Below are 27,768 nucleotides of genomic sequence, written 5' to 3' on the forward strand. Positions count from 1 at the left end.
GCAACGGGTCTTTTACAGTAGTTTGTGTGTGCCTGGAAATGTGCACCTCTTTTGCCTTTTTCCTCTTACGATAGTGCACCTTGACATGAACAGATCAGCTGGTAGAATTTTTACAGCTAAATTCTTCAAGACGGACATGTTATTTCAAAACTGAGAGATTTATTCCAAGCAGTATAAAGAACTTCCTAAACTGCACACCAGGGTGTGTTTGGCCACAATAAATCTGATCCAAAACCACAAGACTGAATTTGGGCCCTATGCACCAGAAATGTTGGTTCTCCTAAATTGACATTAAATCTGACACATCCTTACTGTAAAATTTAAATCACTTACAGCAGCAAGACAAAACACAGGCCAAATCAGAGGATTTACCTAACCTCAGCTGGCACCTATCACCAAAGCCAAATGCCTGTAAATGTACTCAGTGTGAGGTTAAAACATCGCATAGCAACTACTGTTTCATGTCAGAGTGATTCATCTTGGAGTCGTCACACAACTCCAAGACTATCTCCTATCTACGTGAGCTGACTTCTGTCATAGACCTTGTACGAGCTGGACTGTGTATGGATTGCAGGACGAGGATACTGAAAGGTACAGTAACAGGAGAGATGAAGAATCCCTTTTCCGTAATAACAAGTTACGGTATGGTCGGTTGATATAAAAAAGGCAGACCACCCTGAAGCAGCTGCAATGTGGCTTGAAACTAAATTTACAATTATGTCTTGGTGAACATGTTGAAATTCAAGTTTTTAATCTAAACCATTATTGATGAATGGTAAACTGAAGTATATGAATTTATAGGTATATTATTAGTGTTGATGTCTGTGAAAATTGTTATATTGAGTGTTTATTGTAAACAATATGATGGCTATTTGTGCTGAAATTATCGATAAATTAGACTGTAGCCCAACAGGTATGAATTTAGAGATAAACAAGACTGCATTAAGCACAATGAGAACTCTATAAAAGCCCAATCCACACTGTGCTAGATGTTCATTTAACAGGAAAAAATACATTCAGCTTTATTTCTCATGTCCAGGCTGCTTTTTAAATTAGTATTATTTTTGTCCCACATTGATGGGTTCACTGAGTCCAGAAGGCAAAGCTGCAGTGGAACTTTAAGACCCGAGTCTAAACACGGGACTTCTGCTGCTGATGGAAAACAATTCAAAAATCTAACTTTATAAATCAAATTTTCTTGTGTTTATTGATTTTCTGTTCCAACCTTTTTATCCCTCTCTGATCCTCTCTCCATTAGTTGTCATCACTCTTTCATTCATTTTCGTCCCATCACCCTTGCAGTCAAAGATTTGTATAGTTCATCGAAACAAATCACAGCAGTTGCCCATGCAAACAGTCGAGTTATTTCCACTCCTGTAGGCCTTCCAACCCCGTCCGACAGACCGCAGCCAGCAACCACAAACACACATGCATGCTCACATGTACGGAGGCCCACAGTGGAAATAAGTCTCCTACTTACTGTGGTGTCTTTCCTTAAAGCACATGCACCACGGCTTTATTATGTGCTTCTTTTCATGTCTGTATGTGCATTTATTTCAGTTTAAACATCAATATCTGGTATTATCTAATCACAAATATCAGTACAATGTGTGCGTATAGTGGAGTATCCCACTTCAGTACTCCAGTACACCAGACAGAAACCCCCAAAAAGTGGGAGGAAAAAGGCAGCAGCAGAGGTTAGAGTGGGCAGGTGAGAAGTAGTAAAAGATCTCTTGTAAAAGATTCCACTATAGGGGAGTGGAAACTTTCTTTCCCTCTTTTTGATGTTGCTCTAACCTTTAATAGACATCTCACGGTGAGAACTATCCTTATAAAAGCTGAAGTCCAAAGAAAAGACAATATGAGGTGCACGCATGACAGAAATGCATCTGGGAAATGTAAAGAAAGCGCGAGACGTGATGTGGACCATATTGAACATAAAATACCTTTTACTGGTCACTGCCATTTTTGTGATCTCATACAGACAGAGCAAAATCAGTCAGGTTGTTTAATATTGTGTCTTTTGGCACCATTAACGCAACACCAGATCAGGAACACTAATGTCCCCCCTCCCCTCCACTCTCAGCATCTTTCACATTCGAGTTCCTGAAGTGAGTAGGAAGTAGGAGGGGACAAGTGAAATGATTAAATGGATGATTCATTTGAGAAAACAAATATCTGTCGCTGGACTGTCATTGACCTCCGAGAGGAAAATAAATAGTGTGGAGAGAGCTGGGACACAGACACAACACTAGATGAGCAGAGTCAGGGAGATAACAGCGACGAGGCTGCTGCTACGACACAAACACACACAAACAACAACTTCAAGTCATGTCAGACGACATTTTTTTTTTTTAAACAACTTCAATCATTCATATCTTTCACCACACTGAGACACAAACTCAGCCGTCACAGAGAGGAATCACGGTCACACCCAACTGTGACTTCAAATCTAAAATCTATCCCTCTGTAAAGCCGAAATGACTGAAACTGATACACTGGGAAACAAGCGCTTACGCCGCCCTTCACCCTTAAGTTTTTGACCACCTGCTGTCCCAAACTGCAGAACCCCTCCCAAAGCAAATACAGCATAGAGAAATACAGGAAGCATGCTAATTTACACCTACTTAACTCCGTGTGTCATGAAATTAGATTAATGTGACCTAATGAACTGCAGAGAGCCTCAGGATCACCTGCTGCTCGCGTGCAGTGTGTACGTGCTTATTTTGTGTGTGTGTAAGTGTGTGTGCGTCTGTGTGTATGACAGTGACTCTGTGTATGTATGTTTGTTCCTTCCACTCTCTGACTTTGGTGTAGGAGAGAGATGGAGAATAGTAGTGATAAGAGATGAGACAGTGACACAATGGATGCTCAGACAGAGCTAGAGGACGTCTGGGCAGCAGATACGTTTGAAAAGAAACACAAAGCAAAAGCCATCCAGGAGAGCTGGAAGAGAGAGATATGCAGGAAAGAGACAGAAGATGTGTGTATGTGTGTGATGCTACAGTTGTGTCGTGCACTCTGTTTGGAGGAGTCTGTGTCTGCAGCTGTTTGATATCGGTGTGTTCCACCAACAAGGAGAGCTATCTCGACTGTTTTCTTGCTAAAGCTGAAAGTGTCCACATTGTCAATTTCAGACAGAGTGCACTAAAGAAGAGCTTTGCATTTCACTAATTCATTACCTTTCCCCAGTTATCCATTTCTGAGTTGAGAAATCTGTGGATATTCAGGAATTTGGGGCTCGGATGTTCAAGATCAGCTGAAAACCAAATAGTGTTTCTCGGTCAGATCTACAGTTGTCCCAAAAGTTTGTGTTAAATCACAGCTGAAAACCACTATTCCACAATTGTCATAATCAATTAATCATGTAAGTCATTTATCAATCCAAAATGTCAAACATTTGGTGGACAAGACTTGCTGCTTTACTTTTTATCAGAGAAACTGCTTGATCAATACTAAAAAATAACTGTCAGTTTCAGCCCAACTTTTCCTTTAGAAGGACAAGTGGAGTGATGCATGAATGCATTTAGATCATTTTTGGGCCCGTTTGATTATAATCATATTTTACTTTCAGAATAAAATCCATGCTTAAGTGCTTATAGCTCTAGTGTTGTGCAACAGGACAGCAGCAGAGTCCAAGGAAGAAATATTTTCCATACTTGATAGAACAGCCATGAGGGTAAAAGCCCATGAGACATGAAGTAAAAACAAAAGAAAAAAAGAATGGAAAGTGAGATACTCAATACCAGATGAGATGAAGAAATGGAAGAGAAGGCAGTCAGACTGGAGAGAGACAGAAAAAAGGGAGTGAAAGAAGAAAAGCCCTCACTGCCATATGGTACAGAGTATTGGGCTTAATGAGGCATGAGGCCAACCCCTCCACAGAGGCATCGGCTAGTCGGATCGCACATGAATGAACACTCTGATAGGTTTAAAACACAGCATATGCCAACACCTTGTGATATGGAACCAAACTAATGCTTTTGAAAAAAAAAAAAAAAAACACCAAAGAGCTGAAAAATGTTCAAAATGAAAGCTCTCTGATAAGAGCGGAACATTTTGAAGCTGATGCAGTGAAACTATTCTGGCGGAGAGAGTGTTATTGTTAAAATCAGGCTCTGAACTGGTGCCTCCATCAAAGAAATAAAGACTCATAGGTTATACTCTTGGTAGTTTTGTGCTGGAGGTAACGGCATGTGTTTTATTTATTTAGATCCAAGAGTTCTGTTCCAACATTCATATCAACCATTGGGCGCAGCAAATACAGCTTGAGAGGCTCCTCAGTCATAAACACAACAGAAGAAGAGCAACGGATCTGTTTGCAGCTCAGCCTATGGATGTACTTTGTAGGGACAACTGAATAACACACTCAAAGATGGCGCCTACTACCTAAAATTGCCTGCCAGCTACATGAGCAAATCAAGTTTTCTAGATTACGGGTTTGCTTCTGCATGGACATTAGCTGGAGTTGAAATGGGCTGGAGCTCACCAGAGCTGAGATACACCTCCTGACGTCAACATCTCACCCAGCTGGAGCTCAGCTTCATCTATCTCAGTATTGCAGCATTTCCGATTTGCATACAACTGTCTCATGCTGAATAAGCAAACATATAAAATTGTTCCTTTTAATTGACTTTACTAAACAGCTGTAACATCACACTGATGCAGGATCAATACTGTCTCTAAATTGAGAGAGGTGCTGTGTGCAATTTACACAGATGACGGAGAGTTAATTCGAGACACTTTAGTTATAGCCGATATATATATAAAAAAAAAAAAAATCAGGAGATCACCAAACTTATTATGATTGGTCCAACGGGGCACATGAATGTGTAGAATCACATTTCATGGTCTATCCTATAGTTGTTGAGACATTTAAAGTAACAAATGTCAATCTCACAGTGGCTCTAAATAAAAACCCAGGGGCTCTCCGAAATCAGAAGGACTGATCCTCCAGAGAAGTTTCATGACGATTCATCCGGTATGAATATATTTCAGTCTATAGCTTCTAAAGTTCTAAATAAAGCCCACCTCATTATGTATAAACTTTATGAGCACAAGCACAAAACCAAAGGGGATTTTCTTCATGGCATCTGAGCTTCCAGTAGCAAACAGGTGATGAATTTGGAGTGGGCGCTGATGGATGTTATGAGAATAGTTCGCATAGCAAACACACCATCCTGATCCCTTGTCACACACATCCTGTCAACATCACCAGCAGCTGAGACGTGTAATTTGGTGAGAGAGAGCAGAAGAAAGACAGAAATACTGTCCCAGAGAGAGAGAGTAAGCATGTCAGAACAGGAGCCAGCTGTTAACAGCATGAAACGATTCGCCGAATTTTTCAATCTCGCTGGTGTCTGTCGGTGTGTGAACCCAACCATTTGTTATCGCTTATCACCTGTTGGATGCAACTAAGGCTTGTGGTGACAGCCATCGCTTTAACATATAGCCTTTCTTCACTCACCCATTGATCCGGGCAAATTAAACACACTGACAGATTAATTAAAACACCCAAGACAAAGTTTCAACAGCGCCGGACCGTATTAAAGCACAGCTGCCACTGTACGAGAGGACGCAAGAAAAAAGACATCAGGCGGACAATAAATTTTATATTCCTGCCACTTTTTCAAGCTTAATAAAAGCTAAAGTGTGTGTTGTGAGTCTGGGCTGGAGAGGAGTGTGTGAGCTCCAAGTGGAAGCTGTGGTTTGTTCTGGCTCTGGTTTCCATGGGGGCCAGATTCAGCACGACACCAGCAGGAGACTGGTTCGATGTTACAGGAAGCTTAAGTTGAATACCTTCCTGCTTTCAGTGTGTAACCATATGTCTCCTGCTCTGTTGCTATTGGTTTAACAAATGCGATTAGTCTCAGTGTGCATGCATGTGTATGTTTTGAATATGATTAGTATTTCCTTATAGAGGCCGTATAGACTTCAGCCTTGGGGTCTTGACTTTGGACTTCACACCAAAAGGGGCTCTGACAGCTCTGATTGCTCTGACAGACAGACATGCTGTGTTTGTCTAAGCACTTTTGCGAGGTTCAGGAGGACATAACTCCACCTGTCAAAAGAAACCTGTCTCCTTCCTGTATGTTTTTACTCTATTTCAGTCACCTTCACACCATGCCCACATGCTCTTGTGTGACTTTCCCATACTGTCAGCAAGGCTTCCGCAGTAAGTAAGTAAGTCTGTCAGTCAAGAGAAAGATATGGCCACATGCAACTGGTGGGAGTGAAATGAAATCACCTCCATCATGTCAATATTTCCCCATGACCAGCAGTTTGGTGCATGACAAAGTTATGCAATCTGTAAGGAGGGTCATGGTCCCCAAACCTGGGGCTCTAATCTGATAAGCACATCAATGCTCCCCAGAGGTTAAACCATTTCTATTTTGGATGCACCGGTCTTGAACCAGGTCAGAATATTTTTATATCACATTTTATCCTTATAGTCCTTATATCCTTGTAGCTGGTGATAGCAAAATCATCTGTCTCACTCTGGGGCATAAAGACATGCATCTTTTATGGGCGGCTTGCATATCTTCCAGGTTGTACTCATTTCAACTTATTTACCTCCCTTTTTTTCTTTCCGATTCTGAATATTACTCTCTTTTAAAGCCCTCAAATTTTACATTCTACCAACAGACATTGCGGTACTGTTGTACTGTTAAACTACAGCTGCAACAAGCCTTTCCACATCTCTTTGTACATCTCCCAGATGAGCACATCTGCGTGTCTGTCGAGATGATTGAGTGTTGTTAAACAGGCTTGACCAGGAAACCACATGCTGAACATCACAAGAGAGATGCATCACCTGCTGAAAGTGAGGTCTTGGCTTTAACAGTATACACAAGTAGACAAACACAGATGTATGACAGACAGGCATGCACAGGCACATATACGCACGCATGAAAACCCGGACGTCCACAACTATCTACACTTTTATGTCTACTTTAATTTCATTTGGACTGATTTTGATTTATTCTTTAATCAATGTTTCAGCTAGCTTTGCATCTGCTGGTGCTGCATTTCAACCTTGATCACAGGGTGCGTGTCACTGCTCGTGAGATTAGCAGTGAGTTCCCAGCAGTCAGGTTATGCTGAAAGTCAGCATGTCATTGGATTTGACAGACTCTGCAAGGCACAACCCACACAGGAGGAAAAAAATGCTTCGACTATGAAAAACACTGACTATGACCAAGAAAAGGAGCAAGAGATCTGACAGTAATTAGATCAATTCAATAGCAGTAGCAGTCACTCTGATAGGACACACATGGATCACATGATTTCAGTAACCTTCACATGCAAATTAAAGTGTTTAAAACGATGTTCAGGCACCACTCTGAATATGCTTGTAACTTTCCAGCCATAATCCTCAACATTCTCATGACCTTTACCTTCTCAGGTTATAAACCTGATTCCGATGGATATGCACGCCATACACACCCACACACACGCAGACATACACACAAACACGCACACACACACACACGCCCTATAACCTCTCATGCCTGGGAAATACTTTAAGGAAGTAGGGGAAGAGGAAAGCAGGGAAACCAAGAAATAAATAACTCCTTTGTGTCGTGGCTACATAAACAGTACAGCACATTACAGATTACTACAGTGGCCAAACTGATAAGACGCTTCCTACACATTACATGTACTGTATATGTGTGTCTACGTGGAAGTGAAACGTGAGAGACAGCAAAAGAGAGTTACATAGAATGGGACAGAGCAAATAGGGAAGAAAAACTGACATAAAATAGGTGAAAAAGAAAAAAGAAATGACAGAAAGGAAACCTGGAACTTAGGGAAGATTGGTTTGAGCGAAACTGCGTATATGTCCCTCATACATTTCTTCTGATAACACATTTCCTTGTTTAGATATTAAATGTTGGCTGATTTCCCTCAGTTTTACACAAGTGTCCAAAATCCTAGCCAGCCAGTCCAGTATAATAATTCCAAAATCCAAATAGTGATTGCTATCTATTGTAAATATTGGTACAATTCTGAGAACATTCTGCCTTTGTCTCGACTCTGTCAGGAACGTGACAAAAATCTCACAACCGGATCATTCAGTGGCAAATAACATCACACTAAAATATAAACTAAGTCCAACTGGACCAGCTGACCCATTTCTTCAATTCACAGAGTAAGATTGGTCCACAATCTCTTCAGTAGGTTGGCAGTTGAAGGGAGAATACAGAACAAATCTGGAACAAGATCCACTGCTATGATGTCAGGTCTAACACATTTGCGTGCGTGTGTGTCTTATCTGAGTGGCCATGTATTCCAACAGCCAGGAAGAAAAAGTTTACACCAACTACCATTAAACTGAAGATCACAAATCTTGTGGGGAGACTCGTGCCTGCAGAATCTTGGCTCGGTCGAAGCGAGCCTCGAGGAACGTGCCGGAATGAGCAAATCAAACCTTATTCACTCAGTCTGGCATACTGGAAAACCACCCGTGATGTCTGGCATGGGATTATGCCTGCACCTAGTGCCAGAATAACTGCCGGCAAGGATTAGAAAAACGAGTGAACAGTTGATTACTGTTGCAACAACTGGAATGGAGGTCCAGAGGGTTCATTTAGTTGGTTGAGAGATATAATAATAATTCAACAGAGCAGGCTAACTGGCAGAAAATTACAGATTTCAGACAGACAAGACAGGCCTCCCTCTTTTCTTTTCTCAATTCTTCCACAGGTCAATTCCTCGCTCTTTCTCTATTTGATTTCATTTGCATCTCATATCATTACTCTGAATTACTTTCCCGTACTTCCCTCGTCTCATGTTGTCCCTAAGGAGCAGGCCCATATGCCAGTTTCCACAGACTACCAACCAGCCATGATTTCCAAATACATGTTAAGTGAACCTGCAAGAATGTGAAATACAACTATTTATCTACTTCCAGAATGGTTTGGGGGTCCACAACTTTTTTATTGGAACTGAACTGCACTTTTTAGCTCTATGGCAGGAGGCTTTGTTAAAACACAGTGAGAAAGAGAAATGCTTCTTTTACTTCACTCTCCTCCACTTCACATCAGAGGGGTAAAACCAACCTGTAAAAACAGTTGTTCTAAGCTGTGTGTGATGCCAAGTTAAGACCTTTGCTGGAAGACGAACAGCCAGCTATCCTTTCTCATTTCTCAGGAGAGGTCCTCCTTATATATAAGACCTGTTGGAATCTAGATAAAATAAGACAGCCGAGCTGCAGCGAGATAGTGCGCCGATACCGAGGGCTCACCCTACGCTGCTGGCTTGGTTACCATGGCAACCCTCCGAGGTGAGAGAGAGGACATCCCAGAACGGAGTAAATCTCCTCGCAGTAGCTTCAGGAATTCAGGTGAAGTCTCCCTCCCTGCCTTTCTCTCTCAGTTTCTTTTTTTTTTTCTCTCAGCTTTAGAAATCTTTCCTCTCTAAATGAAGACACTGGATGGCTGCACTTTCCCACTCACAGCCCAGACTTTATGAATCATATCACAATGCGTCAGTTCTTCCAACTTCACCATCCTTTTCTGAAGTAGAATGAATGAGACAGATTTTCACATCAGATGTGACTTTGATTTCTAGACTGCTTTACACTGATGTATACATCAGGCTTTTGCCAAGGGAGTAATCAAAGAGGGCTTAAGGGGAGAGTGTGAGTAAAAAGAAAGAGTGAATAAAAAGATGAGAGGACAGGGGGGACAGTGAATACTTGGTTTTGGCTGCATAAGTAGGACAATAGTATTGTGGCCAACATGCAGCAAAAGACTTAGCACTATGAAAGATAAAAAGAGCAGTTCCCTTACAAATTTAAGACTAATAGAGTGAAAACAGAGAAAGATAAAAAAAAAAATAAGACTGAAAGAGGACCGGAAAGCCTGAGAGAACGCTTTCAATGTTGGGGTTTCTCTTACCTCTAAGAAGCAGGTCCCAGCTGGGGTGTTCTCTTTAATGGAGGCATTATAGAAGTTGCTGGAGAACACAGGGGTGTTGTCATTTACATCCTGCAGCACAATGTCCACCTTCGCCGTGGATGACAGAGGCGGACGGCCGCTATCCGTCGCGACCACAGTCACACTAGGAGCTGGCTCTGATTCAAAGTCCAGAGCAGTCGCAGTGGTAATGATACCTGTAACTGGGTCGATCAAAAACCAATCAGAGTGGGAGCTTTTGCCCTTTAGTAGGCTATATCGCACGTCCCCATTGGGGCCCTGGTCTTTGTCCCTGGCAGTGACCTGAAGAACGAAGGATCCAGGATACACAACCTCAGGTATGGTTTGTCTGTATGCCTGCTGGTCAAACAGAGGCGGGTTGTCATTGACATCAGTCACCTGGATGGTGAAAGAGGACTCTGCCCTGAGGGGAGGTGTGCCAGAGTCTGTGGCCATCACCCTGAGTTCATATGAATCCCGCTCCTCTCTGTCCAAGACCTCGTCAACATATATCAGGTAAATGATGCTGTCCTTGGTTGTCAGAGCAAACTTCCCATCACCCCCCTCAAGGGACACATTAACGTTGGCATACTCTCCATAATCGGGGTCAGTGACAGATATCCGAGCTACGTACTGGCCCGGCTGGGCTCCTTCTGAGATTTTTGGAGAGCCATCCTCACTGAGGAAGATGATGGTCATGGTGGGCTGGTTGTCATTGTAGTCACGGACATGAATGGTCACAAAGGCGTTGGTCACCTGGGAAAAAAATAATGGTGCAAGATTCATGTCAGACCTGGTGCTCTAGTCAATTTGTGCCACATTAGAGAACAACTTAATATTTTTAATAAATAGGCATAATGCCATTACCTCAGGGTGACTGGCATTATCCCTGGCCTGGACCACGAGTTCATGGACCCTCTTCAGCTCATAGTCCAGGGGTCTATTCAGGGTGATGACCCCTGACTTTACATCAATGACAAAGTAACGGTCAGGGTCACTCTGACGGCGGTTGATTTCATAAAGCACCAGACCATTATCGCCTTCATCCTCATCTGTCGCAAACACCTGCAAAGACAAGTCAAATACCGACTGGTAAATCTGGAGGCAAGAGGTAATGTTTTAGTAACAAGTTGATGCCCAAATACAGACAAGACTAACCTGCAAGATACTACTTCCTTGTGGGAGACTTTCAGAGATAATAGCGTGGTATCTGCTCTGATTAAAAACCGGGGCATGATCGTTGATGTCAGTCACTGTGACGTCCAGGGTCATGGAGCCCATCCTTCTAGGTGAGCCCCCATCAAAGGCCTCCAGGACCAGGGTGTATAATGAGCGTTTCTCTCTGTCCAGCAGTCCATTGACCACCAGGTCTAGATACAGCACCTTGTTAGCACCTCTCTTAGTCTCAAGTTTGAATATCTGGCCTACATTGCCCTCTCGAATAGCATAGCCTTGGGTGGTCAGCTGGTCCTTGTCTGCATCAGTCGCGGGCTCCAGGGAAAACCTTGTCCCCACCGCGGTGTGCTCAGGGATCTTGAGAGTAACTTTCTTTTTGGGGAACACGGGTGCGTGGTCATTGATGTCGTTGACAGTGATTGACACCTCAATAGTGATACCTGTCATTGTCACGGCGATGAAGCTGTAGTGGTCCCTCTGCTCGCGATCCAGACGGCGTGCGGTAGTAATGATGCCCGTGGTCTCCTCGATGTTGAGGTCGCTGCCAACACCTGTGCCCTCATGGTCAGAGATGAAGTAAAGACTAGCAGTTTCACCAGGCGGTAACCCGGCGCTGATGTCGCCAACAATGGTCCCTGCAGGTTGCTCTTCATCCAGCTGGAGTTCCAGTGCTCCAAGAACAGTTGTTGACTGAACCAGGACAAGGATGATGCAAAAATAAAAGAGCGGTTTCCGTGGCCAGAGACTTGAACACACACAGGATCCGTTGATCCAAGCCCTCCGTCTTGACCCTTTACTTGTTATCGGCATGGCTGGGTTCTGCTACACCTAAAAGAACAACAACAAAAGAGAAGAAGAAAAACATCAGCCGGAGAAAAGACGACCAAGTAGTACAGATATATTTTATGACGTGAATTGAGCAATTGAACAGCCTTTTCGTTCTCTGTTTGAAAACATCTTAAAAATTCACTTAGTGCACTTTGCACAAAATGAAAACAAAATGTAATTTTTTTTCCAAAATGGAGTATGTATCTAAAAATCCTTGCATGACAACGTGCTAACACTTTTACAGTCCAGAACTTATATTAAAGATAATGTCTGATGAACTTCAGCTTTTTCCTCATAAAATGGATATATATAACATTCTGGAAAGAACTATTCAACTGCATGAGGAAGCTTTGAAGGAGCATGAAAATGGAAGTCTGTCCAGGATCCACATGAGCTTAAACCACACTGAGGACAGAATCATAAACTATATTCATCTCCAGGATAACATTTTATATTCACAGGGTGAGAAAATCTTAAAGTGTCCAGAACATCACACTGAAACCCCAAGGGAAAATGCATTAAAGACACTGAAACAGGCATTAAGATCCTTTGTGCGATTTTTTTTTTTTATATATATCCACCGCCGATCACAATGGCAAATTCTTACACACACACACGCTTGCACAAACACATGGAATGCATGGGAAAGTAAGTCTATAGCAGCTTCAGCAGGGCCTTTATGGGGAAAGTCAGTCATTTAAGACTGTAAGCTTAGCCTTTATGTTCCCAAACTCTAAATCATATCCATAAAGATAATATCCTCCTCATGTTAATGATAAATCAGTCTTATCAGTCATATACTGGATATAACCATGAACAGATATATATATATTATGCGGCTGATATATATATATATTTTTTTTTTTTTTTTATATATATATATAATCTAATATATATGTAACTGTCCACAAATCCCTGCAGAAGAATCAAACATTTCTTGCTCAGATTTGTTTATGGTTTTCCTGGTGTGCCTGGATATGTGTCATTGTACGACACATTGACGGCAAGAAACTTAATCACAAGAGTTTTAAAGGCTATCTAAAACTCACATGACACTGTGAGTTAACCTGCAGCAAAAGCCACCATCTGGTACTTCCAGCAAGTTAAAACAAACACCAATAATTATTTGCAAATGGCAACTGACCCAGGTTTGACACGCATGCTTTCGCACACAACCATAAAATTCTGGAAATACTCTCATAACCGTTTTGGCAAGTTTAACCGAGCAAGTTTAACTGAACTCTCACGAGATAGATGCATATTGTACCCCTTGATGAGGTCTGCAAATATTTAGATTACTTTCAAAATGAGAGCAATTGTTTATGCATGTCCCTCGCTTATTTATAAGGGAAGATTTATTGAGCATATAACTCTTCAAAACATCCTGCAATGAGGAGAGCCATCCAGGCCAGACATAGCTCACTCATTTTGCTTTGAAACCCAGAGGGATGCTGCTTTAACAACCTTCTGCATTGATCTGAACATTAATACCTAAACTCTTTGGAATGTGAATGACTCCCGCCTCTGTTAGCTAGCGCTTCGTAGAGATTATAAAAAAAAACTATAAATGTGTGACACAGGCAGAAGGCCAGTAGCAGGCAGGAGGTGAGTTGTCAGTGGCGGGTGTTGGCCCTTGCTGGCCAGCCATATTCACCCAGACAATCACTCCCACAGTGCATGTATAATCTGGACAGTTAAGTTTAGGAATGTCCTCCACCTCTAGAGGAAAAGCCAGCCTGCTGCCGGCTGCTGTATTTGCACATACGGTAACTGAGGCCTTCATACAAAAAGACCATAGACTGACCTTCATGCAGGCCAGTGGAAAGACTGAGTCTTATCCCAAATACCATAAAAGGATGACAACCAGCTTCTTTCTGAAAGTTAATTAGTGTGAGGCTATTCACTGTATCAATCATCAAAATGGTGCCATGTAGATATGATGAAATACTCACTATTTTTACCATTTCTTTTCAATTTTAAACAAATTTCTTGATATACGAGACAACTTACTATCCACAAACAATTATATTGAGCATATACTACTGCTGTTAATTTCAGATTCACAATCTCCTCAAAGACTCTTCTGAGTATACATAATACACACAGAAAATGAAAAAAATAAGATTTTATATCTAATGAATCCTCCTGCTATCATTCACCCCACCAGTCTTCACTGACCCTGACCTCCTGCAGTAGTTTATGAGGCCTCTGTAGAGGAAAGATTAATAAAGGCTATTGCTCCACTGAGACAGAGAGAGGGACACTGATACTGGCCCCTCTGATGCGGTCACTGACCTCTACATCTGGTCCAGACGGCTGCTCTGGACAGTTGCTGCACGCCTACACAAAGAGGGAGAGCAGAGCTAAAGACTGAGCGCATGTCTGCATGCACACCCTTCTTTTGTTGTGAGTAGTTGTCAGTGTTTGTGTCTGTTGGACTGTTTGTCTTGAGCAAGACTGGGAAGAACAGAGAGAAAAAAGAGGAGTTGAAAGAAGAGTTCAGAGACCGACACAATTAAGGGGTGTGATGATGAAAAGCCTTTCAACTGCTGAGAGGGAAAATTCAAGTCAGAGCTTTAGCCTTTTGAGACCCGTTCTGATGAAATTAACCCACAGTATCATAATGGAGCCATTGAGAACACCATGGTGAACAAAAAAAAAATAAAAAATAGATTTAGGACACAATAGAAAAAGTTACATTTTGAGGAGTGATTGCAGTTTGCTTTGGCTTGACAGACTTATTGTCTTTAGGGATCGCTGAGCTGTATAAGCAAAACTAAAAGTCAGAAAGGATGTATTCCAAAGTGCGTGTGAGCACGCAAGTGCGTCTTTTTTACGTACTCTCTCCCTCATTGCTTGAGCTGAGTGTCAGTGAAAGGTTATATTGATGAACAGATCGCATGGCTACAATCTGTCACTGTCAATGAGCAGTCGGCCCATGACATCATCTCCCCTTTGACGTGTGCTGTAATACACTTGTGTTTACCCTAGAAATCACAAGCTGATGAGGAATGGAGAGAGCAAGGGCTAAAATATAGCTCATGCTGAAAGGATACTGGCATTAACAGATGGTCAGTGGAGTAAAAGATAACCACCTGATTCACTCCCTCTAGTGGCACTCTTTATAACTTTCTGCTAATGTGAATATTAATCTATGTGGGTTTTTAATTGAATCTAAAACACAAAAACATTTACATAAAAAGTTTCAACCTGTCTGTGTGAGTACATGGATGTTCGTGACACGTGTGTGTGTAAAACAGTGACATCATCTCTGTGCGACCACATTGACAGACAGGGCAGACCCAAAGGGCTCCATGCAGTCTCAGCCACATTATATCTGGCATTGCACCCCCATAATCTGCCTTTGCTGTGTGCAAGCCTCAAAGCCTCAAATGCATGGCCCTCCACTCTTTAAGTGCTGTTAACCAAATAATAGAAAACCATAGTGTTTTCTATATGTGACCATTTAAAGCAAAACAGTGTGTCCAAGGATGTGTTTATGTTATCGAATCTCAGTTGTGAGAAATAGCTTTTCTTCATGCAGTGCCATCTCATCTATCCATCATATGTTCACTCCTTCTCCTTCCTTCTGTCCATCCCCTCTAATGGATTTAGCAGACCTGGTTGGGCACGCCATAGCTACCGGCAGCCAAGCTAAACAGGGACCCAAAGTCACGAAATTCCAAGTAAAAAACGGCCACTCTATTCTACCTCTATCTCTGTCATGTTTCTGGTGCTTTGATGGAACGGCACAAGGTTGCATTAAGCTAGCTCCTCACCGGTTGAGAGGTCTGGCATTGCCTGTAGATATCTGGCAGGCACTCATTCAGTCCCGCAACTGCTTCTGTGTCACCCAAAACAAACACTGGCCGGACCGTGTGATTGACAGTGAAGTCAGACAGGGGACAGGATAAATGGAAAAGTTTCTAATGTTAAAAGTTTACATCAAAATATGACATGAGCCCCATCTCCCAAAATCTTATTTGTTGGTATTTCTTGCAGCAGCTCCCTCACACTCCATGCCATGCATGCATGTGTTAAGATACTGAATTGAGATAGTTTTGGTGTCATTTAAAAGTGTAAAAAAAAAAAAAATTTAAAATCGGTTTCTCAGAAAGTGTACAATCAAATGGCTAAGAATGAAAGGTTAGGTTAGGTTGTGGCAGTCTGCAGTGGTAATGAAGCTTTGTGAGAAGAGGGAGGGGGTTGTAGAGGAAGGAGGAATGCTTTGCATCTCAGTTTTCATGTTGTTTGGGTTGTGTGTGTGTTCAGGTGAACGACAACTATGACCTGTCTCCCCTTGAGTTGGCTTTCCCTGGATATCTGGATATAGACGTCCCATTTCTAACCCCAGCTGTCGCCAGCTGTGTTTTGAGTCCCAATCTATGCATATATAAGCGTTTCTTTTTCTCCATTTAAGAGTCTACACAAAAGGTGGATATCAGTTTCAATTTATTTCCACAACTGGCCCAAATGAAACAGAATTAATCTCATAAATCCAATGATTCTAAATTATTACAGCACCAGCCACTCAGACAGCCAGACGGCCAATGTCTGGACAGTTACACACATACTGAAATATACATGCATGTGCTGCACCAAAGCACAATCAATATTAATACTGCTACTCCTAGAGAGAGTTCATGAATGTGTCATACACCTGCTTTTCACCCAAGGGAAGCAGGGAGCCATAAAAGCTCTCACAACCTGTGAAACACAACCTATCTGGTTTGAGGAGACTAGTGGAGTCTAAGTAGGTTTGAATTAATTATGATGAATAGAGAACCAGTTCCTTGGCCGTTCTTCCTTGAAGCTGAAGTGGTTGATATGACATTAGTGACAACTCATCCATCCACGAATACTTATTGTAAAGGAGAAAGTGAAAGGTACGTTGCTAAAACTGATCTGAAGTTTGTCTCTTTCACTTAATCTAACATCACGTTTGACTTCATAATTTGTATCATCAAATTTCTCTCTTACATTTTCTTGGTACAAAATTCTTATTGTCTAATTCAGAATGATAACAGTAATTATGAATTCTGTTACCAAGGAACCATTAGATACACGTTTCATGTTAACCTCAACTCTGGGAAAGCTTTTGTTTTTAATTTTGTCCATGTAATGTTGCTCTAGAGCTTGACTTTATTGCTTACTTCCTTTATAAATGTCCATGTCAGTGACATCAGTGCGCTGTAGAGGGTGGGGATGGGGGACTAGTCAGTTCACAGTGAGAGTGATCCTCTGTGCCAGGAGCCTACTGAGACTCAAAGTCCTAACTCCTCTCTGTATTTTCATATTGCAGTTTTTGTTGTGTTGTTCAAAGTAGGAGATGTGAGACGAATTCTGTGATTGAAGAAATGAGTAGAGAATGCATTTGAAAAGTTTTTGTTGCAATCCAAAGGTATTTGGAAAGTGAGATATTTGTTCATGGTTTGGCTCCACTCTCTCATTTGGATGTGAAATCATGCGATGAAAATGAGGTTAAAGTGCTGACTCGCTGTTAAATTTTGTTTTATTCTCAGCCATTAAGAGATCAGCCATGGTTGTACAGTACGTGTCCTCATTTTGGGGTCAGTGCTATTTATTCAAAAAAATTATTTATGGCATGTTGCATCACGATCTTATATGAAAGAAAACCCCTAACAAGTTGTAAGTGCTTTTGGTCACTTTTTTAATTAGTCTGTATACAGAGCTACGGACTATATTTGACTAATTAATTTGTTAGTGTAACACAGTTACAACTCATGACTGTCTGAAGTTAATAAATCAGTCTCAATTCACAATGCTGCTGCTACATGGGCATGTTACTCTTGAATTGCTGCATCTCTCCTCTGAAATTCTTATTTGATTCCATGGGGATATTAGCTGAGTGAAAAACAACTGCAGAAGACTCTGAAACTCTGTAGCAGCAGCAGCATGACAATTCAAAGCTGCTGTGATGAGTCAGATTTGTTTATTGGCTGTCAAGCTAGAATACAGACACACACAGCTACAAACTGCACTAGGTCCCCTGCGACAAAACGTCCTAGATTTTACTGCCCAGCAGACCAGATGGAGAAAGAGAATGATACAGAGATGCAAGGAGGAGAGGGAGAATTGGAACTAGAGATGCACAAGGAAAGTCTGATTCTAAATAAGATTTCGTTAAAAAAAATAAATAAATAAAAAGTACTGGTGACAGAAACAGAAACAAGAAGTTAAACTTAGTCTATGTGCATGAATGCATCATGTGCACACACATAAATAATGTACCCTCTGGGCCATCAGTGAACCCATGGAGAAAGTGAAAACACAGGCGGGGGTGATTCAGTAACCTCTTAACCTTCAAGGCCATACTGCCAAGTGAATGTGCAGAGAGTTTTGCTGCTCTGATGAATATGAGTGTGTTTGTGTGTTGGGGTAAGACCATCTGCTTTTAAAAGGAAAATTGATTCAAAGAATGTGAAGGTAAGAAAGAGTGAGATTTTTTTTTTTTTTAAGATAAAAGTATAGAAGACAAGCAGAATAAAAAAAAAACAAATCTAAACAAAAGAAAGAGAATCACATGGCGGGATGTCCATGAAGGTGAAGCAGCAGCTGCCATCTACCATCACTCAACGCCCCTCCCCATCAGAGCATGTTTAATATCCCACAAGGGCAAGCTGTCAAGCTGAACCGCATCCATGACTCTGTCAAACGTTATTACATCACCGGTGAAAACTGAGATAAATACCCTTATAGTGAATAGAGAAAACGGGTTCTCCATTCATTATTTGCATTTTGAGTTCTAACTGTGAAGAGGACAATAGTTCTGTTTTCTCCAGTAAAAACTGGACCGGAAGCAATCAGGAAATAATCTTTGTTTTGAATGTGGAAGACATTCAAAAGAACACACAACTACTTAATGACTCCATTTGGTTCCATATTGTTCTAAAACACGCTGCATAGTAAGGTTAGTATTTTGGTATTTGTTATTAGACAGTGTGAGTGTGTGAGTGTGTGCTGATGTGTGTTGGATATAAAGTTGTATGCCAAATATGATGATGCGTGAGAATCCTTATATATATTGGATGTTAATATAATGGAAATTATCACCAATCACTCTCCAGTTGATTATACGTCAGTTAAAATTGAACTTGCAATTTGAGCCAAATCACTTGTTAGATTTACGTGTACAAGTGTATCACTGATCCCAACATACACTTGTAAGAACGATGCTTTGACTCACTTTCATTCCCCTGAGGTTTGTCCTATAATCTTAAATGCCTAAACCCAACCTTAACCCAGTCATAATTTTAAATCTAAAACTTAAATGAACGTGTAACCTTGAGAGGGTTGAATTTTTTTATTCCCATATGAGAAGCGAGTCCCCAGATGTGGCAGTACAAACAGAGTTTTGTGCCCATGTGTGATGAATACATTAAAACATGTAGACACAGTATTATATCTGAAGAATGACAGTATTAGTTAATTAACTAATAGAGGAAAAGTTAAAAGTCAAAACACACAGCTGATAGCCAAAACAGGGTCAGGACAAGTGAAACCACAGATCCATCTTGTAACTTAAACACAGCACAGGCAATCACACACTTTAATTCCTTTCTGCACTCCATCCAATGAAATAATCAGCGAGATGGCCGAACGGCAAACAGAATTGTATCGGGTCATATATTTGTTTCAGAAAACACATAAATGCTAATCAAAGTGATAAAATGTGTTGTTGAAGAGCTCGCCAGCTAACAGATAAATTTTTTAGGGTGAGAAAAGGTCAGTATCTTCTGATGAGTAATCCTATGGGCTACATTTCTCTGAGAGAGTCTGGGACTTTGACTCTTCTTTGGCCGACAGATCTAGGAAACTATCAAAACCTGCAATTACTCATCTCCAGCTCAGAATATGGGACAGTGACTTGGCTTATTAGTTATGAAATTCTCTGTCAACTCTCTGGTTGGTGGTGCGCCGACAGCTGCTCTCGAAGAAAATGCCTTTGTATCATGTTACTCCATTATATTTCTTGTGGTAAGTCGGGGAGTTAAGGCTGTCTGTCTTTGTATTAATTTGTTGTACGCTTTTGAACAGACGTCTGCACACATCAGTTAATAATAACAAAAAGATAGATATGTGATGGATGGGTCTGCGGCTTTAAATGGAAAATGTATGTCTGAACTTATCAGTAGTCCTTCTTTGTAGGACATAAATATCAGCAACAAACAACACAGAATAAAACTTTCGATTCTCCTAAAGGTCAATGCTTTCATGCTCTAAGTTACAGAGAAATCAAAAACTTTTTTCAAGCCAACTCTTTTCTTCCACACCACTCACACACATCCAGTCTCTGAATCCCTTAACTTGAATGACACGTTGCTTTACCTGAGCCCCGATGCCCTACACATCTCTCCACTCGCTGCAAGTGTTTGAAGTTACCAAAAGCTCAGATCATCTCACTTACTTCATTAAAAACATATGAGAAGCTGCACAGACAGGCTCTCTTCCTCTCTCTGCTCGGCTCGCTCGCCTCAGAGCTCAGACACCTCTCATCCATCAAGCACCCAGATGGGCAGCCATTACCACATTTCATTCTTACTTCGGCGCACATTTATCTCTTCGTGTGACCAATGAAATTAATACATCACTTCAATCGGACATATGTGAGCGTAAACGGCAGACATTTCTCGACTGTTCAATAAAAAGGTCCGAGCAGAAGTCTCTGCTGGTTTCTGAGGGAACAGACTCTGACACAGTGCTTATAGACAACTAATCAGTTAATGGATTAGTGGATAGACAGGAAATTATTCAGTTAAGACATGTGCAAGCAAAAATGTCAATCAATTTGCTGTTATATTGTACTTCTAGCAAGTTTGAGTTCTGGAGTGTTGGTCTGAAATTTTGGTCAGAGAAGCTTTTTCCACTGGTTTTTGGCAATCTACAGACCAAATGGTTATTCTGTTCGTCAAGAAAAATAACTGAGAGATTAACCACTGATGGAAACAGTCATTAGTTGCAACCCTAATGAGATATCTCCATCATTGAAGGCGTACATGCGTACATGCACAGAAACAGACATACTTGTTGCATCCAGCTCCTGCAAATAAAAAGAAACAGGCTTCCAATGACCTAGCCACACGTTGGCACTCAGAGGCCAGTGTCACAGGTCCAACCCACGGCGTAGAAGCACAGGATGGGGAAACTCGAGACAACAGCAGCCTTGAGAGGACTTCCATCTGCAGCTTCGCCCAGGAATATAAACACCCATTTCCAGCAGTCATTATCCTACATCCTAATCATGGGCCAGCTGAAGGTCTGTGGCTACACCGATCTGTTTGGATCAGTTTGCTGTCACATTTTAAGGATGACACTGTAGCAAGTTGAGACATATGGAAGGGCGGTGGAACTGATCCAAAAGCAGTGGGTGTGTTGCCTTGCAGACTGCACCTATGGTCCTGTGAAGATGTAATTTTTAAAAATTTGTCCAGTGTCTGTAATTCTTTCCATTAAGCTGATCATTGCACCAAAAGGATCCCTACTGCCCGGACAAAGACCATGAATGATGATGACGGCAGTTACATCAGAACTGGGCCTCAGAACAAACAAAAATGGAATTGCACCGTTGCAGAGCTCCAGCTAGTCAATCACTCTGCGTCCGACAGGAGAGCCCAGTCATTTCCTTTGATTGGTTCAGTCAGTCATACTGTAATATCTTCTCCAGAGCCACAGATAAATGGGTTTTCATACCATACATAGGAAGGTCAGACCTGTATTTCCCAAGGGGAAAGTCTACAGTGCACTTTCAGAAAGTAAGTTTCAGTCTGAGGTAATAGATGAGGTATGACTTTTGGTTAATTAACTATCAAGGTTTGATTAAATTTTCCATAAATAAATAGACTCCCATGACCACACACTTCTTGTACCCCATGACTCAAATGTTACCTTTGAAAGTTATAACAGCAAGAATAAAATTAAAAATATAAAAAATATATATATATATATATATAAAAAAAAAAGCCATGTCAGCTCTTCAGGTCATTTTAAAGGCTGTCAAGACAGAATAAGATTATGAAATTACAACTTTATGCTTTTATCTTAATTTCAATTTTGATACGTATTGAATAATTGCACTTAATGTGCCGATGTACTTAAAGCTGAAACCAACAAGTCACAATAGCATTTTAATCCCAGTGTGATTTTCTCTGGTTGTAAGCACTTACACAGAACACGATTTTACAACGGGTTTAATTAAATTTCATGATTATAATCATACCAATATGGCAGACTCTGTGATTGTAGCTGCCATGGCAACCAGGAGGCCCCCAGGGGTAAAGCTAAAGAAATGTGGAGCAATCAGCAAAGGGGACTCCTTATCAATGGGAATCTTATTTTCAAATTATACTAGTTAAGCTATTAATAAGTGTCTGGCCTTCCTGCGGATGGATGACGCAAACGAGAAGTGACTTCCCAAGAAACTGGAGCTTCTCCCTCACACAGTGCAGCAGCTTAACACTGGTTACAGTACACATGCTGCATATTGAATTAAAATGGCATTAAATTCCCTCAATATTGAGTCTTGGGTTTCTGTTATGTCTAAGATGGTGGTCCGAGAGGTAAATAAAAACACCAACACAGACCTCAGGCATCAGGAGCATGCAGGAAGTGAAAGATGGAGGGTAAATATTTCCACTAGCTACTTGTGGAGCCAAGGAAGAGGGAACTTTTTCTTTTGTTTATGTTTATGTTTGTGTATTGTTGGCCATCATCTGCTACCCATTCAGGACTGTGGTGAGTCTGTCTGCGGTATATTTCTATACATGAGAGGACTTATTGTTGTTTTATGTGTCTTCATTTTTAAGGTGGAGATTTAGTATTTGAAGGCTTGTGGTTTGTGCTGAGGAAGGGTCACTGCTAGTAATGTAATTAAATAAGGTAATGTTAGGCTTGTGTGTTTGTGTTTGTGCGGGAGTGGGATGAAGAAAGAGGGAGAGGGAGTCTGTGAGTCACTTTCCGATATTTGTACTCATATGCTGATTTCCCATGTTTTAAAAAACAAAACCCAGGAAAAAACATTTCTGGGACATAGTTAGACAGATTTTTGTCTGAGCTGCAACATTTGGATGAGAAGAGGCTTTCTGTTTTTCCCCTTTCTCTCTCTTTTTTCCCTCGTTGGCAGCCCGCTGTGATTTGAGATGATGAGCTGAAACAGATATTACACAAAAGCCTTCACTCGTTACAGTTTTCCCTGCAATATTTTGCATGCAGTGTCTTTGTATTCCTAATTAACAATTCTTACTTTGTATGAAAGGGGTTATCAGATAAAAATCATGCACATAATGAAACCTGGCTAAACGAGACATATTTTCCTTCTTATGTGGATTTTGTGGGAGCCACAAAGAGGACAATGGTGTGTACAGCACTAGTAGGATTTCAGTGTCCATGTGGGTGGCAAATGCGCAATTTGATTACAGTGTGTATCTCCAAGAGTTTAAAGTAAACTCTCAAGATTGCTTGAGATTTGAAAAAGAGTAAAGCCTCAACTTGGACATTCCCTAAATTAAAACCATTGGAATAAGCAAAATATATCCTTAAGGACTGTGGATGTTGGTATTATATTTGATCTCGAAACAAGGCAAAGTTGATGACAGTTTAAAACAAACAATGTTTGCCTGTACGTCAGCAGGATTCAGATGTAAGATTTCAAGATTCAAGTACGTTGCTGCCAACATGCACCTCAAATAATCTGATATACAACAAAGGGAGAGAGGGGGAGTGTGTACTACTCAGTAACTGTAATATTAAGTCATTTAGCAGATGCTGTTGTCTAAAAAGCGTGTGCGTGCGTGTGTGCATGCGTGTGTTTTGAGGATGACCCTGGTGAGAATTAAGCCCCTGAACCTGTCAGAGTTTTTTATCATGTTGGCACATGAAGTGCAAGGTAAACGTCGACTGTTTATGTTGTTGATAAGCTTTACAAAAAGACTTGACACAAAACCGAAGGACCAGACCTCTCAGCCTTGACAAGCTTGTTACGGACAGCATTAAAAAACACAGGTTGTAGTAATGTTTACTATCACAGCCCTTCTTGGCAAAGGCTAAATGAAGATGAATACATCTTTTGCAAGGAGGTCAGGGGTCAAGGAGGTCACCTGAGCTTTCCCACTCTAAAATCGCCCACTCCAGATCATATTAAAATGTAAACTTTGCTCCAAAATATTCCACTTTTCATTACCCTATTTTTCTAAAACTATTCATCATGAGTGCATGAATTCAAATAAAACTCTCTTGAAATTTCCTAATTTCCAGAATTGTGAGAATATTGTAGGTTTGTTTATAATCCTGCTCCTACAAAGCAGGACCTGTTTTTCTAAGCAGCTGATGTGACTAATTATAAGTTGTTTGTATAAAAATAAGCTCTACTCCACAACAACTAGGTATCCATATGGTTCTTGTTAGAAAATGTCTTGCTGCACGCCTCATCACTCTGCAACAAACCAAACTCTTACTGGTTTTATGCAGAGCAGAGGCTGAGGCCAGTCAAGCTGTAGTACACGGGGCCATGTAAGTGGATAGTGTAATAATGCAAAGATCTGTATCCTTCCTTACAGCAGAAAACCAGGAGCTGTGGATGCCAGTGGACACCAGATATGACAAGAATAACCATCATGGTTAGGTGCTTGAATATGCTCCTGGGTTCCGAGTTTTAGCTTTTGGCCATATAAACATATACAGACAGAAGTGGCTGCTGTAAATACACTTTCTGTTAGAAAAAAAACTATAACTGTGTCGAAATCTATTTGCTGGACACCAAAACTACCTGAAATCCTCAAGTTCCTGTATGTTTAAAGTATTATAGTCTCTGTTGGCTGCCGAGAAAGCCCCTCTGCGATCTTCGGTTCTGCTTTCATAATCATATAGAAGAGAGGAGAACCACACAGACATCAGCGAAGTGCCTTTCTCAAAGGCACCCAACAGTACTTCAAACTCTCTCCACTAGTGGCACCTTGCAGTCAGCCCTGCATTAATTGCCACATCAGTCGGTCTCTCTGGGAAATACTTCAACAAATGCTGGCCCACTTTGTGCATTTCATGGTGTTTCCCATTAAGCGGTTCTGTCTTCCCTCCAAAACAAAAAAGTGTTACTCTAAGCTGCCAACCCTGTGGAAGAAACCACTGACTTACTGTTATTAAATAGTTCCAGAAGGCATAATAAGCATATGTGGTATAGCCTACCAGACAGACCTCTTTTTTTTATGTTTAGCATTTATTTTAAACGGGGAACCTCTCTTTTCTGTTTCCAGCCTAGCTGCTTGGCTGCTTGGCTGGCTCGGCTGTGAATGGTGATCAATAATCAAAATGAGGCTTTACCTCATCACTGATCTTGTGCCACTTTTGTAGTTCCCCTTGTATAGTCACCCACATCACAGCAGCCTGACCAGATCCTACCAGCTCATGCATTGCAAGGTGCAGATGCAGGGTGCACCCCCTCTGTACAGAGGACCAGATGCCTCCACCCCACAACAGCTCATTCCCCTACCTTTATCCCTTCCTGATCAAATGTATTAGTGATCGTGAACACACAGTGTAGATGAGAATAAAAAAGGTGTCACTTACATTCATCGGACCCACTCTGCTGCTCTGGACTTGTGCTCTGGATATCCCCTCCAAATCCTGATTAGTATGCAAACGGGTTTCCAATCCCCCCCCAAACGACAGACAATCCGCCAGGACAAAATGTTGAATGGAACCGTGCTGGCCAGCTGGACTGAGCCTTTTTTCTTTTTACATAATATCCACAAAAATGACAGTTGTGCCAATCCCACAGATTTTATGTTCCGGTTGACCGGCAGGTTGGGTTACTCCAGCAGCGAAGGGTCTTTTTCCGTCGCCGTGTCAGGTGAGCGCGCTTGGATCAACTGGAAAGCTGGATCTTCGCTGTCTGCAGCAGAGAGAAGCCGCCTGTGGTGCTCCGTCTCCCGCTTATCTTAAATGTTCCTCTCCTCTCTTCCCTCTCTCAGCATCCAGTCACTCAGACACAGCGTGTGTGTGTGTGTGCGGAGACAAGAGCCACTTCAGGGCACCGTGCACCTCACCAAGTGAAAGCCGACTCCTCCGCCACAAGGCCCAGCCCCCTACCCTTCTCCATGCACCCTCCTCCGCCACTTCCTCCCTCCTACATCGACTTGGATTGCTAATTTATTCGGGTAGCTTGCTACACAAAAGGGGGGACAGAGGAGAGGCAGGCTGTGGAATACAGCAGGGAGAAAGCGTAGAGGAATTGGAGAGCAGACTTTGGTGCCCCCCAGCTCCGTTCAGTGGAAGTAGTCTTTGAAACAAAGGAGCCCACCATGCACCATCAAAGGTGGAAACATTAGGCAAGTCACTAAGCATTTAGCGAATCTTACATTTCAGTCAATCTCGTGAATTTATTTATGAAGAATATTTGTTTTAAAAATGGAATTATATGTTTTGGATGTGTGGTGTCCTTAATTATTTTTTTACCGATTGATATTCAGATTTGAAGTTAAATTAATACCAAAAATGAAACATAGGCCTATAACCCAATGTTGCATGCAGAGCTATAAAAGCCAACGTGGTTAGGCTATGCAAAATGTATAACACTGTACAAAATCCAAAAGGTTTGTCACTTTCACATTGGATAGGCTATGATTTTTTGTTTTTCACATGGGATATAATTTCTGTTCCATATTGACAACACATGCAGGCATATCAAAAATAATTAAAGTGACCTTGTTATCCTGACTATTGCAGTTGTATTCAAGGTGTTTGGTTTTGATGTAAAAGCTCAAATGTGAAAGCTTAAATATAACCTGAGAGAGGAAGCTGCAGTTCAGGCTGGGCTGAGCTTCAGACACACACACACACGCACAAACACACACACACACACACACACACCATTTGAACTGCTAGCATCAGCAAGATAGGAGTCATTCATCACCCCAGATTTTAGGTCAAGCCTCCACCTGCATCACTGAGGCAGAGCGAGGGAGTAGCTATGGAGAATGGTGTGGAGGTGGGATGTGTGAACACAGGGAGGGGTCTGTGGGTGGGTGTTGGAGGCAGTGGACAAGGACAGCAATCAATCCAACCCCTCTTGCGTTGGGGGTCCACGTGTTAAGATGAGTGTGTATACGTTGCAGTCAGTGGGGGGAAACGATACATTTCCACTTTCACTACTGTGTTTATCCACAGTCACTGTGGTGTGATGGTCAGACCCCATAGACTCAGGCTCATTGAACTCTGCAGGAGACCTGTTTTACACCAAAAACTGTTTGGTTAGTGGAGAATGCAGGCAGCAATGATGTATGAAACACAAACAAACTCAACATCTCTGTTCCCCATATTGTCACATTGGTCACTTGGGGATTGGACCATCAGTCATGGCAGCACTGTAGTGCAATCTGCTGCCATTGAAGTATAAAATGATATTCCACAGGAACAACAAGCAAGAGGTACACATTTTAAGGAACTCTGAAACATTTAGTCAAGTAATTTGCTTAATGGCTGTTTTGCAGCTTGTACTTAATTTGAGTATTTACATTTATGTAGCTATAAGAGATGAATCCATATTTATGATCCATGCAAGGAGCAATATTATATGCATAATATATTGATTCATTTGACTGCAGTGTTTTTACAGTGTTTTAGTTGTCATCTTGCTACTTTAACTACTTATTCCACCACTGTTGGTGGTAAGTTGCTGTTTTGCTAAGATTAAAAGGGTCAGCATACATTATATGATAATCTATTACTTTTCCTGTAATTGGGTTTTTCTGTTGCACTAGTGGAAATCCCTCCCTTTATGGAGCACAAAACATGCTCTGTTTTGTCATAAAATGTTGAGTCATTCAGTCACAAT

At 41.4% G+C, this 27,768-nt stretch overlaps 1 protein-coding gene across 1 annotated transcript in view; it reads right to left on the reverse strand.

Moving 5' to 3' along the window:
* dchs1b (dachsous cadherin-related 1b) overlaps nt 1–25,961 on the reverse strand; it is an 81,285-nt gene extending 55,324 nt beyond the window's left edge. Inside the window, exons 1-4 of the mRNA XM_069146308.1 lie at nt 25,503–25,961; nt 11,079–11,924; nt 10,788–10,985; nt 9,903–10,676 (exon numbers count right to left, since the gene is read on the reverse strand). Of these exons, the coding sequence (XP_069002409.1) occupies nt 9,903–10,676; nt 10,788–10,985; nt 11,079–11,906 (1,800 nt within the window). The 5' untranslated portion in view covers nt 11,907–11,924; nt 25,503–25,961. The remainder of the gene's footprint in view (nt 1–9,902; nt 10,677–10,787; nt 10,986–11,078; nt 11,925–25,502) is intronic.
* Between the last annotated feature and the right edge of the window lie 1,807 nt (nt 25,962–27,768).

Source organism: Embiotoca jacksoni, unplaced genomic scaffold (assembly GCF_022577435.1).
Source record: "Embiotoca jacksoni isolate LCO1_2020_lvr unplaced genomic scaffold, fEmbJac1.0.p SCAF_13, whole genome shotgun sequence".
NCBI lineage: Eukaryota > Metazoa > Chordata > Actinopteri > Embiotocidae > Embiotoca > Embiotoca jacksoni.